The 17,770-nt window shown below is 33.7% G+C and overlaps 1 protein-coding gene across 3 annotated transcripts in view; it reads left to right on the top strand.

Annotated features, from left to right (window-relative positions):
• MDGA2 (MAM domain containing glycosylphosphatidylinositol anchor 2) overlaps window positions 1–17,770 on the top strand; it is an 863,364-nt gene that overhangs the window by 539,899 nt on the left and 305,695 nt on the right. For all 3 annotated transcript variants that reach the window (XM_032244515.1, XM_032244514.1, XM_032244516.1), the window contains one exon: window positions 13,408–13,540. In XM_032244515.1, the coding sequence (XP_032100406.1) occupies window positions 13,408–13,540 (133 nt within the window). The remainder of the gene's footprint in view (window positions 1–13,407; window positions 13,541–17,770) is intronic.

The raw sequence follows: 17,770 nt of genomic DNA, 5'->3' as shown, positions 1-17,770 counted from the left end.
CTCCAGCCTTGGTGAGAGCGAGACACCCCCTCGGAAAAAAAAAAAAAAAAAAAAAAAAAAATTACATAGATCACAAGATAGGAATTTGACACACCATACATACATTTGAGATATCTATATATCCCTAACGAGGAAAATGTAAAACTAATCTTTAATTATTGTAAATATTTCACTTCATGCTTTTAAAGATTAATACAGCTTTCACATCTAAAGTCTAATAACATAAGGTTATTCTGACTTTGTGAATATCCCAGCATCCCAATTTTCACCACTGAATATATTTCCTTATATGGTAAACTAGGCCTGAACTCTTTCAGATTAATAGAATTTTGGATATTTAGACATTAACTGTGGAATAATGCAGTGATTATACGATAATATCTGCATACATCATATATGTTCCTGTTTTGCAAATAAATTATAAATAAAAATATGTATTCTTTATTTTTTCAAAAGAACAGTTTTAAATTACCAAAATACAAATCTCTAAAAATCAGCATCACACATGTATTACTAGTCAGTTTACCATAATATAGTACTGAAGCCTGTTCTAATCTGATAATCTCTTTATTTAGGCCACTGTGATATTAAGTATTCTCTGCCAACAGGCTGGACTGAATTTTCCCCCATACATTCTGCAGTACTTCAATTCATTCTTCAATTGTTACTAAAATGAATTTTGTAGTTAAAAATATTATCCAGATAAATGATCATCTATTACATATATTTTATTGTTAATTTATTTTAAAAATATTTACATTAATATAATAAATATATATATATATTTTTTCATGATTTGGACAATCAGATTAAGAAGATGTAGCTTTCTGACAAAAAGTTTCCACATCTATATCAAGAACAGATGGTTGTGTTTTTATTGTTAACTCTATTTTTGTCTTATATATTTCTCTGTTGTCAAACTTAAGCTGTACTTCATCTTCTAATTTCAAAAGTATAACTTAAAATGTAAATATTCTATATGAATTTAAATATAATTCTGTATATGTGTGTGGCTCTCACTGTACCAACTATTTGTTACTATAATAAAACTATAATATTGATGTCAGGGGAAAATATACACATTAAGTTTTAGAATATGTTTTCCTGTAGAATGTTGTCAAACATGATAACATTTTCAGATAGTAAGGTAAATGTAAACATCTTTTCACTATATGGCTATTGCTTTTACTTTGTTTTTGAGATGGAGCCTTGCTCTGTCACTCAGACTGGAGTGCAGTGGCACAGTCTCAGCTCACTGCAGCCTCTGCTTCCAGGTTTAAGTGATTCTTGTGCCTCAGCTTCCTGAGGAGCTGGGCTTACAGGCACCCACCCCTATGTTGGGCTAAGTCTTGTATTTTTAGTAGAGATGGAGTTTCACCATGTTAGTTAGGCTGATCTCAAACTCCTGATCCCAAGCAATCCTCCTGCCTTGGCCTCCCAAACTGCTGGGATTTCAGGTGTGAGCCACTGCACCTGGCTATATGGCTATTTCTAACCTGCAAATGGGTCTAGTCACTTGGAAATGAACACGTGGACCTTGGCCGGATTTTGGAAAATCTTTTATACTGTCAAAATATTTAGGAATTTCTTTTAAATTTGCTAAACAAGCACAATCAAACTTCTAAAAAAATTGATACATAATAATCGTACATATTTATCTGGTATGGTGTGATGTTTTGATACATGTCTACACATTGTATCATAATCAAATCAGGATATTTAGCATATCCATTACCTCATACATTTATCATTTCTTCATGGTGAGAACATTCCAAATACTCTCTTCTAGCTATATTGAAACATATGATACAATATTGTTAGTAATAGTCAATTTATTGTGCAACAAAACGAATTTATTCCTCCTCAATGTAACTTTGCACCTATTGACTAATCTCTTTATAGTTTCCCTTCCTCCTCCCTCCCTCTGGCCACTGCTAACCATTATTATGTTCTCTAATTCTATGAGATCATCTTCAGATTCCACACATGAATAGATAATATAGCATTTGTCTTTCTGTACATTGATTATTTTACTTGACATAATGTCCTTTAGATCCAGCCGTTTTGCTGGCTCTGGGACAGACCTATCATCTGCAGCAAGATGGATGGATCTAGAGGACATTATGTTAAGTAAACTAAGCATTAATTATTTTATAGCTGTTTGTTATTTCATATTGAATAGTGGAATAGTATTCCATTATGTACATATTCCACATTTTATTCATTCATCTGTTGATGGACACATAGATTTATTCCATGTTTTGTCTATTCTGAATGGTCCTCCAGTAAATATGGAAGTGCAGGTATCTCTTCAACAAACTGATTGAAATTCTTGTGGATCTATTCAACAGTAGGATTGCTGGATCATACTATAGCTTGATTTTTAATTTTTTGAGGAACCCCCATACTGTTTTCCATAATGGCTGTAATAATTTGCATTCCCACCAACAGTATATTAAGTGTTCCTCTTTCTCTGCATCTACAGCAGAATTTGTTATTTTTTGTCTCTTTGATAATACCCATTCTAATGGGAGGGAGGTGATAGCTCTCTGTGGTTCTGTTTTGCATTTCCCTAATAATTAGTATGTTGAGCATTTTTTTCACATTGCTGTTGGTCATTTGTATGTATTCTTTTGAGTAATGTCTTCTTAGCTCTTTTGCCCATTTTTAAATGAATTTTTTTTTTGCTATTGTGTTCTTTGAGTTCATGTATTTTCTAGATATTAACCTCTTATCAAATGCATAGTTTGTAAATATTTTCTCCCGTTCTGTAGGTTGTTTCTTCACTGTGTTGTTTCCATTCCTGTGCCCAAGCTTTTCAGTTCAATATAATTCTATTTTTCTTGTTCTGTTTTATTTGCTTGTGCCCAGACCAATGTCATGAAGCATTTCCCCTGTTTTCTTCTAGTAGTTGTCTTATTTCAGGTCTTATATTTAGGTCCTGAATCCATTTTGAGTTGATATTTGTATATGAGGAGAGATAGAAGTCTAGCTTTACTTTTCTGCATGTGAATATTCAATCTTCCCAGCACTATCTACTGAAGACACATTGTCCTTTCCCTAATGTGAGATTTTGTCACTTTTGTTGAAAATCCATTGGCTGTGTGTGGATTTGGTTGTATTGTCTACTGTGTTCCGTTTGCTGTATGTCTATTTTTATGTCAGTACTGCAACTGGGTTTTTTCTTGGATGCTGGTGATTGTTGTGGGTTCTTGGCCTCCAGCCTCTTAAGGAATAAGCAGTGGGCCACTGCAGATGGACCGTATGCTCGTAAAGCCAGTATCGGACCCAAAAATTGTTGCAGAAAGGCGATTTTATTTAGGTAGAGAAAAGAGAAGGCAAGGAGAGAAGAGAAAGGCTTCCAGTAAGAGTGTGGAAGGGGATTCCTGAGAGGAAATCCGGCCAAGTGTGTGGGCATGGACATTTATCCTGGGAGGCACCACCACCTTCTCCAAGACCCTGGCCAGTGAAAGGAGTTCCTTAGAACTTCCGCAGGAGTGATTGACTTTTAGTTTCTCCCCGCGCCCGCAAAATTCAAACATAAACCGCTGAATCTCCTGGATGGAGAAAGATGGGAGGGGGCATGGTGTCGGGAAATTCTTGCCCTTAAAGCAACACCCCATCATGGACCCAGAAAGAGAACATATTGCCTCAGTACTATGCTGTTTCAGTTACTATACATTGCAGAATATTTTGAAGTCAGATAATATGATGCCAACTTTGTTGCTTTTGCTCAAAATTGCTTTGGCTGTTTGGGGTCTTTAGTGGTTTCATACAAATTTAGGATTGTATTTTCCTATATCTGTGAAGAATTTCTTTGGTATTTTAACAGGATTGAATTGAATCTGTGGGTCACTTTGGATAGTACAGACATTTTAGCAATGTTAACTCTTCCAATCCACTAACCTGGAATATCTTCCAATTTATTTGTATCCTCTTTAGTTTTTCTCATCAGTATTTTATGGTTTGCATTGTATCAGTCTTTCCCCTCCTTGGTTAAATATATTTCTAAGTATTCTTCAGTTAGATAACATGGCAGAGGGCTTCTTAACACTGAGGATTCATCATCTCAGAGAAGCCCTCTTTCCTTCCTTTTTATACCTCCATATTGGGTTACTCTTGCCTTGTTTACTTTATCTTTTGCTTATTATGCTAGTGTTACTGTGTCTATATATATAGATAAAATATATGTGTTTGTGTGTATATACATATATATATAACCTTATATAAACATATATATTTCTTAAATGTTACAGATTTCTTGAACTGTTTTCCTTACTGCCATGTGTACTTCATAATGAAAACACTTTTATGTTAGTATTGTTTGTATTGGAGCATCTCAATAATATTTTAATTTTTAAATGTACCTCCATAGGTTGATAGTCATTGGCCTTTGTGGCTTCATGACTTAAACAAGATTCAATTAAAATAACTAAGATCTACTATATTCAAGATATGGGCATACCTTTGCCAAAGATACAGAGGTCACTAGGCAAAGCTCTTCCTCTAATGTATGTTGATATATAAAGAAAAGCTTAAGGTGAACTGTAATTATAATATAAAATAAAAATCATTGTCCAAATAGATACACAACACTGCTATGGAGGGAGCATTCAAAATGGATGCTCCATTTGGCACCTGCAAGTAATGCGGAATAAAGACAGCTTCTCCAAAGATTATCCATGTCTCTGGTTAGTTAGAACAGTAATTAGCATGTGTGGAGAACAGGGGATTGTGAAGCAGGGAAGCCATGCTGGGAATATATGGATATAGAAGGATTCCGATAAGAGATCATATGCCTGCTTACATTTTAATTTTAGAAAATGACATTTCTTTTAAGGATATGTTTTCAATAATGTTATTTAATAATACTGTCTTGTTTTTAATAAAATAGAAATTCTAAGATAATGAGATGTATCTATTTTGTATGCTCACTCATAATATGTTAGTAGCTATAGCAATTTGAGTTGAGTATTTATTCCAAAAATCTGTTGAGTGACAAAAATCTTGTTTATATCTTTTTATAGACAGTGTTTCCAGAAAAAAAGTTGGTCTGTGTTCCTAAAGCTGATAAGAATTCATAAGCATATAATGCACTATTTCTAAGAGGAATAATTATGCTTTTTGTACTTCTACTCACTACTAAAAGACGTAGACTAGCATATATCATTTTCTGTTTATAAATTTGTAATAAATTAGTCACTAGAGTTTGATAAAATGAATCTAAATTGACAGGCGTTAGTGTTTTACTGATATCTAAGGATCCTAATGCATGAATATCTAGTTTATTTTATAAGAAACGTGGAAATACTGCTTGAGGCTGTATGTATTTCTTCACTAGAGAAATGTCAGCATTGGTAAGGGCCACTAGCTAATATACATTGTATGGTTTCCTTTTGTTTCTTTTGTTAAAAAATAAGGTAAAAAGTTAAATATATGTATTGTAGATAATTTTGTAATTATCTACAATATTGTTATTATCTACAATGTTAAACAATTACTTAAATCTTACAAACTGAAAATTCACTTTCCATTTGTCTGGAACTTTTGTAAAGACGTTTATGACATCATCTTGTGTATTGTAATTATACCATCTAATTACAAGACTGAACATATTTACATCAATTACATAATTAGTTATAATTAGTCTAATTAGACTAATTATACAATTAGACAATAATCAACTCAAAATTCCTTTTTACAAATCATGAAAATTCACATGCAAAAAGCCTCCCAACACCCAAAATATCAAATTGAAATGATCAATAAAATAAAATTAACATCGTGTGATAAAGTAGTTATAAATAATAAACTCTAAATTATATTCATTATCACATGTATATATATATGCCATTTGATAACATTAATGTGTGTGTGCATATAGTCTCTTCTTATATGTTCTGCTGTATTGTTTTAAAATATTATATCCTGACTGTCAGGAAGGTGTAAGGCTCAAAATTTTCCATAATTCTGTTATTTTAAAAAATATTCTTTTAACAGACTTCATCTATATTACCCACTCTACCCATTGACATGATATATATATTAATCTTACATATTAACTAAGAGACCATGTAACCTGTGTCCTCTAGGTTCACATGTTTTGGTATCTTGTTTTCTGACTGCAAGAAGTTATGATTTTAGCTCACCCAGAACAACTCTCCAATCCCATGATAGCTGAACCATTGGGAAATCATGGATCTAGAGGCTTTTCTTTCTTTTTTGTCTATCCTCTATAGTCCATTTTGTGTTGCCATAAAGGAACACCTGAAATTTGGTATTGTATAAAGAAAAGGGATTTATTTGGTTCTCAGTTTTGCAGACTACACGAGAAGCATGATACTGCCTCTGCATCTGGTGAGGGCTTTATGCTGCTTTCACTCATGGCCAAGGGGAGCTGGTATGTGCAGAGGGCACATGATAAGAGAGGAAGTTGGGGGGGCGGGTGGGTACCACATTGTTTTTAACAACCAACTCTCACCCGAACTAATAGTTAGAACTCACTCACAGTCCCCCTCAGGACATTATTCATGAGGGGTCTGCCCCCATGACCCAGATACCTTTAATTAAGGCCTACCTCCAACATTAGGAGGGAGGCCTATCTCAACATGAGGATTAGGGGACAGTCATCCAAACTATAGCACCTTCTCATATGCCTATTTTGCTGCTGTGCTCTGAATAAGAATTAACTAGGATATGCATGTACATACCATTGTATTTATAGAGCTCTAAAGAATAGAAATAATCTCAAACAGTAGTATGAATTCTCTTTTGTAATCTCAATATTACCACAAAATTAATATTTTTTACCTTTAGGTAACATAAATACCAGTGGTGTCCCTGACCACAAAAAGGCATACAAAATGTTTTAAGAATGCATCTTTTACAAAAGTCACCTCAGTATTTTAATGACCAGAGCTGCATTCATGTTGGTTCTGTGTACTTGATTATTGTATGTATTTCCCTTGGGGCTTACCTTTGTTTTACATTCTTTTGTCCATATGACTCTTCAGTTCTCCTATGAATGGTCCCAAATGCAGCTGTATAAATCTGTCTTGCAGGCTACCCTACTATAAAGATTTTTAAAATTCCTATTACTACCATTAGAGTCAACTTGGTTCAGGAAGCTTACTAAAAACTTACTGTTTGCCAGATGATGAGCTGGCTCTATTCTTTTCTAGTCAGCAATCTTTTCTGAGTTGACAATATGCACAACACTGCCCAAATGGTAGAGAATAAAATTTGAAGTGATCGCATTAAATGGAAAAGCAGGATCAATACATATACATAATGTAAATGATAAAAGCATATGTAAATATGTGAACAAATGTGATTGATGTAAATAGACAAAAGGTATTAAAAAGTAAAGGAAAATACATGTAGGTAGAACATACTTCTAGAGGATGGATCAGAAGTAAGAGCTTTTAGGTTGAAATCTCTTCTTTTTGAGGCTGGTGCAGTGGCTTATGCCTGTAGTCCCAGCACTTTGGAAGGCCAAGGCAGGCAGATCACTTGAGGCCAGGAGTTCCAGACCAGCCTGGTCAATATGGTGAAACCCTGTCTCTACTGGAGACACAAAAATCAGCCGGCCGTGAGGGCACGTGCCTATAATCCCAGCTACTTAGGAGGCTGAAGCATGAAAATCACTTGAAATCACATGACTCCACTCTTGCCTGGGTGACAGCTGAAATCACATGACTGCACTCTTGCCTGGGTGACAAATTGTGTCTCAAAAAAAAAAAAAAATAGAAAAAGAAAAGTCTCATATTGGCTGTCAGGTAATATTCAAAAGGACTGGAGAGTAGAATAGGGTTGTTTGGTGAAATGGCTGGTAAAAATCAAGTTTAAAATATTTTCCAAAAGGAGAAGGCAAGCCTTGTTGGAAAAAAGTAGAGGAGATTGGTAGCATTAAACATGTAATAAGTAAATTTAGAATAAATACAAATCTGTGACCATAACCCATCTAATATAAGCTTTCCAAGCTTTGAAATCTGACTTTATGCTGTTTATTGCACTGCACTCCAGTCACATTAATTTTCTTTCTAGCTCTCCAACATGCCAGCCTTATTGCTGTGTCAGGGTCTCTGTGGTTGTGGGTTCCAGTGTCATTCTGTATCACTCATCCCTCCAATGTATTTCTAGTTCTTCAACTTTAACTCAAGTAAGACCTCCTGAGAGCTGCTTTCCAGTCTGTTCCATTTAAGTAGCTTACTACATTGTCATTTCTCTCTATGTATTCTCTTGTTTGATTTACTTGGTAGCATTTAATACTCTCTGAAATCATCCTTCTCATTTGACAAGATATTCATTGTTTCACACATATGTTTCATGTTTTTGCCACGGTGTTCCCAGCATTCAAAAGGTGATTGGCACAGAGTATGTACTAAATGATTGTCTGCTTGTTGAAATAAGGCTATAGTTAATTTTACATGAACATTTTATTGAAATGTATGTATAGAAAAGCACATGAAACCTAAGTGTACAGCCCGATGAGTTTTTAGAGAGATCACACCCCTTCTGGTAGCTTGAAGATCAAGAAACAGAACACTGGAGCAGTTCATCCCCTCCATGTTTTTAGTACATTTTAAGTAATCAACCGACTATTTCTTAAAGTGGGAGATAGGATATGCAATGGCAAGATAACATTGAAAATAATTGACAATCCTTGATATAATTCTTATTTTTTACAGGGAACATGGAGGCAGCCTGGCCATGTACAGATTTTAGTAGTTCAAGTAAAAATATTTAAATATAGAAACATTACCATAAAAAATCAAACAGTGTCTAGTTGATTATTAGTATGACAAAATTTACAGAAGGGGCAAAAAATGATAATGAGGATAATATTAGAAGTACAGCAGATGTAAGCAAGAGACAGAGTTGTTTAATGAGGAAGAATGAAGATGTCTAATTTGTATAGCTAGACATGTTTTGTAACTTTTATTATTATAGAGTCATTCTGGGCTGGGTACAGGGGCTCATGCCTGTAATCCCAGCACTTTGGGCAGCCGAGACAGGCGGATCACTTGAGGTCAGGAGTTCCAAACCAGCCTGGCCAACATGGTGAAACTCCATCTCTACTAAAAATACAAAAATTAGCTGGGTGTGATGGCGCATGCCTGTAATCCCAGCTACTTGAGAGGCTGAGGCAGGAGAATTGCTCGAACCTGGGAGGCAGAGGTGGCAGTGAGCCAAGATCTCACCATTGCACTTGAGACTGCACGACAAGAGCAAGACTCCATTTCAAAAAACAATAAATAAATAAAGTCATTGTGTCTATATATTATAACTACATTTCTTCTTGGGGGATATGTTGAGTGGGAAAGACCAACTCTTTTTTTTTAACTTTTAACTTTTAAGTTCAGGGGTACATGTGCAGGTTTCTTATATATGTAAACATGTTCATGGGGGCTTGTTGTATGGATTATTTAATCACCCAGGTATTACGTCTAGTATCCATTATTTTTCTTGATCCTCTCCCTTTTCCCAGCCTTTACCCTCCAGTAAGCCCCAGTGTCTGTTTTTGTGTTTATGTGTTCTCATCATTTAGCTCCCACTTGTAAGTGAGAATGTGTGGTATTTGGTTTTCTTTACCCGCATTAATTTGCTAAGGATAATTGTCTCCAGCTCCATCAATGTTCCTGCAAAGGACATGATTTCATTCTTTTGTTTTTTTGTTTTGTTTTGTTTTGTTTTTTTGGTGGCTACATAGTTTTAATGGTGTATATATATACCACATTTTCTTTATCGAGTCTAACATGTTGGCCGTTTAGGTTGATTCTATGTCTTTGCTATTGTGAATAATGCTGCAATAAACATATGTGTGCATGTGACATTTTAATAGAATTATTTATATTCCTTTGGGTATATACCCAGTAATAATAGGATTGTTGGGTCAAATGGTATTTCTGTCAGAAAGACCAAAATTTAAGTATGTCTTGTTAATCCAAATATTTATAAAGCGACGGATAGGAAATGCTTTATCTTTGCTGCTGTGGGACATGCAGTGTACCTCTGCCCCTAGGGGGCTTATGATTCAGTTGAAGAACACAGCTCAACACCCTAAATCATAACTCATAAGCAAACATTAAATAGTGAGTTACAAATAGATGTCATAGTATAAGATGCAATGGGTATTCCAAAGAAAGATAATTTAGTTACAACTGGTAAGGTCTGAAAAGGCTTCAAAAAGTAAGTACATGTATTTTTTGAACTATACATCAGTTCAGATAGGAAAAAAAATGACTCATAGCAAGGGATGGGGAGCATTAGGAAATCATAAAGAGATACCTCATGATAGTGACATAACTAATTTGATGAGATTGAAGAGTTTGTATGAAAAATAATGAAAAAGTAGTTTTGCTTAGACTGCATAGAGTCTCAAATGATGAATTAAGGGTTTATTTAATTTTTTTTTTTTCAGTGAAGGAGAGCAATTTAAGTTTTTCAGGACCTTAAACCTTGATCCCACCCCCCAAAAAAGAAAAAAGAGAATTAGAAATGCAGGATAGATTATCCTAAGAGATCCAAAAGGATAAAAGACTACATTTCTTCTTTGGAAAAATGCTGGGTGGGAGCGACTAAAATTTAAGTATGTCCTATTAAGTATGCCAGCAAACATTGCAACTCAAAGGACAAGAAACATTAAGAAAATCTAGAATTTATGAATTACAATCTGTGGTGATTTTTAGCAAGTGTGCTTTTTTTTCTTTTTGTCTAGACATTTGTCAGTTATCTATACATAAGTGCTAATTGAAACCGTGATAAGAGATCAGATTTCACCAGGAATATATTAGTACAAAGTTGCAGGCTTCAGTAGCTAAAATATTCAATGGTAAAACAACCAAGAAATGACTAAATTATCATATCTGTAATTAATTGCCTATATATGAGGGGCTGTCAAAGGAGTAAAGGTAATCTAAAGTCTTAGAAATAAGCAGAGAAGTATAGAAGCATAGAAGTATACAAAAGAAAGGTTTATTGAATTTTAACAAGAGATCACCATTAATGAAATTAGTGGGTACTATTTCAGTGGAATGTTAAAAATGTATTGTTGAGAAAATGCAAGTTAAAAAAGAATTTGTTGGTAGAAACAGAAACAAGAAGTACTGACAGAGTTTAATTAACTCTGTGAATAAAGAGACTTTATTATTAAATATACATCTAAATGACAGTGTTCATTATTTGTTTATATTTGAGAATCATTATCACTCCATGGTTGCTTTTAGAGTATTGACTACATATCATTTTTCTGAATGATGAGAGGTTGGTACTTTTTGGAGCAATTGTGTATACACACACACACACGCACACACACACATACATAATTTGATAATTTGTCTTCAGTTCAAATATAGGTAGATAAATGAAAATCAGTAGAAATGCAACTGAAAGACATGGATGTAGATATCAATGATAATAGCTACAGATACATGCAGTTACATATATAGGATAGTATAATGAAATAATATATAATACATGCAACTGCATATTTATGTCTGTATACATACATACAATATGCTTTTAGAATACTGACTACATATAGTAAATCTGTGAGAATGATTAGAGGTTGGTACATTTTGGAGTAATTGTGTGTACATACATATATACACACACACACAAATATACATATATATGTGTATATATACATATAGTGCATCTGAAACTTAAGGGAGAATTCTGGAATAGGGGCTCAGACTTGGGAGGGGGGCAAGAAAATAGAGCTTGTAGTAGAAATTCATCAGCAAGGATAATACCACCTAATGACATTTTATAAAGTGAGGTTAACTATGGGGTAAGTAGAATCCCAGGGAGTAACACTAATTATGTTGAGAGGATAAAGAAAAGCAAAGAAATTTGAGCAATAAGTGTCACAGAGGTAGGATGGGTAAGAGGTATCACTTTACTCAAAAGTTTTCTGAGTTGACTAATTCTAGTAAATCATTTTCTTTCAGCTGTTCTAACTAAGCACATTTTCTAGGTATTTTATATAACATGGGAATTCTGTAACACAAGAGAATACTTTTATATATAAACTCTGGAAACTCATAGATTTCTTTGTATATTTGTATGGAATATATTTATATTTGCTTGTATATTAAAAATTCAGTGCTTTTTCTAAATAAAAATTAAAGGTAGATTTTTTTATACCACTGATGAAAATGCTAAAGGTGTGACTGATTTAAGACTGAATTTGGACAGTGAATGAAAATACTTATGGCCACAATGTGCATGCACACTGGAATAGAGATTAATTTGACACATTTGAAAAACTGTGTGCCTATGTCTGGGCAAGCTTTCTTGCAAATGAACAGCAGTGTTTTTATGTAGTAACACACTAAATATTTCAGTCCTCCTCAATAACATATGAAATTGTTGCAATTTTTAAAACTCAATGAATGTTACCCAGATAAGGTGGTGAAACACATTGTTCCATATACAGATTATCTGGAAAAAATTGACATTTTGATTTTTTTATATATCCCTAATACTATAAAATCATTAGATCACTGTTTTGCCATCAAAATAAGTAAGTTGCTTATAAGAACTAATTTGAGAAGATGCTTTAATGACTTTAGAAGGCAAAGAAAGCCCAGGGGACCCAATTTGAATTGGGCAGGAGAATTTAATTTTTGTTCTTTGTTCTTTTTTTTGTCCTTTCAACAATTTCAATCTAATGTTTTTACAAAATCTTTCCTGGCTCATCAAGAGTTTGTTAGATACTTATGGCCACTTGCCTGATTTGCAACTATCTACAATTGTGTAGATTTACCTGGAGACCTAGCCCTTAGCCCTTAAACACTTGAACATGAAATAATAATGGTATAAAAACACTCATGAATGCTTCTTCCCTTCAGTTTTAGATCTGTCACCTGTCATTGCTCCATATACAAAATATTTATGTTTATAAATGTAATTATTTATCATTGGATTGACTTAATTAACTTTGGTCTAACAACTGTATTTCATTTCTTGGCTTTCTTCAGATTCTTTTATCTTCTCACATCCGTGTCTGAATAGATTGCAGTGTTTGTTGAATGTACCTCATTATTAAGTACAGTGTTCTGATCTTTGCATAACAATTTGCATAACTACCACCAGAAATAGATTTTTCCCCTGAGGAAGCTAGTTTGCAAAGAAAATGTTATGAATTTTCATTGTAGTCTGTTAGTTTTTATCTCCAGGCATACTTAATATTACAGTATTATTTTAAAATCCAGTGTTATTTTAAAGTTTAGTGCATTTATAACTTATTTTAAAGTTTGGGCATTTTCCTTAAAAAAAAGCAGTCTGACATATTAAGATAAAAGGATTTAGTACAATGTAATGTGATGTTTCATTCATTCATTCTGGTTGTGTTGGCTTTTTCTTATGCCTTTTTTTTTTTTTTTTTTTTAACATTTTCAGGGTGAAACAAAGATCTTAAAACTAAAGAATCTTCGACCTCAGGACTATGCTAATTATAGCTGCATTGCTTCAGTGAGGAGTGTATGTAATATTCCTGATAAGATGGTGTCATTTAGACTGTCCAATAAAACAGGTAGGAAATTATCTCTGTATGTTACATGTCTCTTATCTACAATTAATGTTTAAGAAACTCCCTTTAATTATTTTAAATACCAAATGGTTTCTATGATGTATGTAGGAATAAGCACATTTATTCCTAGAAAATTCTGTGATAACCATATCGTACATGGAGGCAGTAAAATGTCATTGTAATATACTCTATGTAATATGTTTGTGTGTATAGCATACAAAATTATAGCTCCTTAAAGTGTTGCATTCATAAATGTCACCAACAAGCCTATATCCTGTTCAGAAATATTCTTGTGAAACACTAGATTATATAAAATATAAAATTTGTGATTTAAGTTGCTAAATGAGTTTTGTGCTGTCAAATTTAAGTAAAAGGACCTTTGACTTTACGTCAAGTCAAGAACACTAATAGATAATTTCAGATAGATGTTTTTAGAACAGTATTTTTTGTGGAAAATGTCAAAACATTAGTAAGATTGAAACTTAAGTTCACTCATGTTGAGTAATACAGACCTCAGAATAATGGTAAACGTATTAAGAAGAAATTGATAAATGAAACAGCAAAGAGAGAGCATGTGAGTAAAACATATTTTCTATGATTGTGCATAAAGAATCACCTTAATAAATTAACATTTGAACTGGTGTTGAGGTGCTCCAATTTTTCATGGCAGTTAATAGGAATTTTTACTTTTAAGTAACTATATTAAGCTAAAGAGTTTTAAAGACCCCTTTCCCATTAACAAAAATCTCTAAAAGTATGGACGTTTTTGTGTCTGGCTCTAGATTCTGCTTGTGTCACTTACTAGCTTTTGTGCCTTGTTGAGCAAATCACTTCACTCTTCCTTGCCTGATTTCCTTATAGAGTTGTAGAAAGAATTAATGAGTGGATATGTATAAAGCATACGGAACACACTTTATTAGTTATTCCAACAAAGAGCTGGTCAGCAAAGTCCAACCAAGTCAGTTAGTAAAAAGATTAAACCTAGGACCTAATTGTAAAATGTATTTTAAAATGTCAGCTACTGCATTGTTTCATCAACATATGTTCCATTGAGTTGCCAAGATTTCGAAATGCTCGTTGTTTTATATATTTTTTTATTAATCAGAAACTTGGGACACTTCTATTAGGGGTCAGCAATGATAGAAACACGGATTTTGGCTAAGATTTAAAGTGTCTTAAAGTAGAGAATGTGTTAGTATATATAAGTTAAAAGTAATTAGAGGAAAGTACAAGAACAATGAGAAAATTAAACTTTATCAATAAACATAAGAAATAGTTGATGGAAATTATGTTGAGAAAAAAATAGAAATATAAAATCTTAGTGGACTTAGGACTTATAAAAGTTAATCTTATCTGACTTTAAAAAAGGGGAAATCAGATATTGAGAAACAAAAATAAAAAGGTTAACATATGAGAACTGGCTATAAGTATATTATTATTGGCATGAAATATACTGTAACTTAAAACTAATTTTGTTTTTCTTGGCTTCTTTAATATATTTTTGAAATACCTACGATTAAGAGAGAAAATTAAAATGATCACAGGGCCTATGGGATGAATAAAAGCATTACTATGGAATGAGGAAGAAAAAAACACTAGGAATATCATTACTTAAATTACCACATGAAGCTTGAGCAGTGCCTTATTAATTTTTAAAGTCTTTAGTGTTTGTTTTTAAATCTCAGTTTATCTTTATAACTACAGGAACGTAAACAGATTTTTCTTGTCATGTCTTTTTCTATCATCTGACAGGTAATGAACTATCCTGCAGCAATTAAAGCATCCTCATTGGATTGTTTTGAGAATGAACAAAATTGGCATACACAAAAATTTGTTAAAGACACAGAGAAACAATAAAATTAGATTTAATATTTTTATGATTTAATATTTTTATGTTGTAGATATGATTTTATCATTTTCCAAGGTTCCATGGCTCACAGTAAAATGTCATTGTAATATACTCTATGTAATATGTTTGCATGTATAACATACAAAATTATAGCTCCTTAAAATATTGCATTCACAAATGTCACCAACAAGCCTATACCCTTGGAATGGGGACGAGATGGACTCCAGTGTTTGAAGAGTTATTTTAAATAGGAGACTGACGCCTCTTCTTAGTTTTCATAGAGATGGAGAAAATGAACTTAAATCTCAGCCAGAGTGTTTTGTTAGGAATAAATAAGGACTTCACACCTTAAAGCCTAAAGGGGAAGATTACTTGAAAATCTTGAAAAAACTGAATCTTGAAATCACTTCTATAAAAAGTGGTAGAATTCCTGAAATCTTTTAAAGTAGCTGGATGACTTTATTTCTGTGATTATTTTTGAACAATTTTTGGCTCAGAAAACGGTCTTTTTTTTGAGACAGAGCCTCACTTTGTCGACCAGGTTGGAGTGCAGTGGCACAGTCTCTGCTCACTGCAACCTCTGCCTCCTGGGTTCAAGTGATAATCCTGCCTCAGCCTCCCAAGTAGCTGGGATTACAGACATGTGCAACTGTGCCTGGCTAATTTTTGTATTTTTAGTAGAGACGGGGTTTCACCATGTTGGACAGGATGGTCTCCATCTCCTGCCCTTGTGATCCACCCGTCTCGGCCTCCCAAAGTGCTGGGATTTCAGTCGTGAGCCACCACGCATGGCCAGAAGGCAGTCTTTGAGTACCTGTCTTATGGAGGGCACAGGAGTACTGTAACCAGAGATACTTTATTTAATCTTTCAGCTTTATGTTGCATTCTTTAATTTTCAGCTAACGTATGTCTAGACCCAGCAAACATAAAAACCTATTACTTTTCTTTATAAATTATCTCACAAAAAATTTTCATTGATGTTCACTACAAAATGAGTATCAGAATTATGGTAAATCACTGAGTTTAAAAGTATAAGCTAGTGCATATTTGACTCTTCAGTAGCTGTAATCAGACATGTCACAGACCTGATTCTTTACACATTTAAACTGGGTTCACTTCAGAAATTTTTCCTTCTGGTGGTGCTTATAGTTGGAAGGGTTTGTAAATTTCAAATAGGTGAAATCATTGAGGTGGCTTTCAAAGTACACAGGGTATAAACTAAGCTGAGTGCATCCTCATGCAAATAGGTCTATAAACTACAAATGATTTCATGCAAGATATTTCATTGCTCTTTTAATAGTGGAAGAGGAACGTACGTTACCATTGCCATAATCAATGTGAAAGTCAGTTGCTCCTAGTGATTCTTACTGTTTTGCATCTCTAAGTGATATACGTAAAATTACGGTATTTTAAACTCTTGGTTTGCAAAATTTCAAGGAAAATGTGTGCCTATTGAGAGGAGAAAATTACAAATATTGTAATATGATTTGTTAATCCTCTGTGTAAACCAATATGTTTATTAAAGTCTTACTTAACTTTAGAAATTATTCTTGTAATGAATGTCAAATAATTGGCTAATAAATGTACTTTTGGTAGAGACAGATTGCCATTGGAACACCTTCACAGTAACATCAACTTTTTAATTGCAGTCAGTCTATGGACCTGATTTGCACAAAGCCCAAATGATACAGGTGTAAAGATGGAAACAATGTGTACTAGAAGTAAAAATTTCTGTAAAGCTCTTGTGGAACAGTTGCACCATGGAGTAAGTTTTCTGGCTCCATCCCATACCTGCTGAATTAGACTTTCACAGATGGCTTGGCAATGTATACACTTTAAACCAGGTTAAATAATTGCTTCAGAGATAATATGTAGTCCTTGTTATCATACTGTTTTTCTTGAGCCCTTCCATTTTGTGAATAGGAACTTTTGTTAATAGAAATACATTTACAATCCTTTAGATATATACCCAGTAATGGGATTGCTGGGTCAAATGGAATTTCTATTTCTAGGTCCTTGAGGAATCACCACACTGTCTGACAAAGGGCTGATATCCAGAATTTACAAAGAACTAAAACAGATTTATAAGAAAAAAACAAGCCCATTCAAAAGTGGGCAAAGGATATGAACAGATACTTTACAAAACAAGACATACATGAGGCCAACAAACATATGAAAAATGCTCATCGTCACTGGTCATTAGAGAAACGCAAATCAAAACTACATTGAGATACCATCTCATGCCAGTTAGAATGGCGATCATTAAAAAATCTGGAGACAACAGATGCTGGAGAGGATGTGGAGAAATAGGAACACTTTTACACTGGTGGGGAGAAATGCCAGATATAGGTGAAGGGGAGGAAGGCAGCAAATCACGTTGCCAT

The sequence above is a fragment of the Sapajus apella genome, unplaced genomic scaffold, assembly GCF_009761245.1.
Source record: "Sapajus apella isolate SASKATOON/1434 unplaced genomic scaffold, GSC_monkey_1.0 scaffold55, whole genome shotgun sequence".
NCBI lineage: Eukaryota > Metazoa > Chordata > Mammalia > Primates > Cebidae > Sapajus > Sapajus apella.
This window is presented reverse-complemented; position numbering and strand designations above follow the sequence as displayed.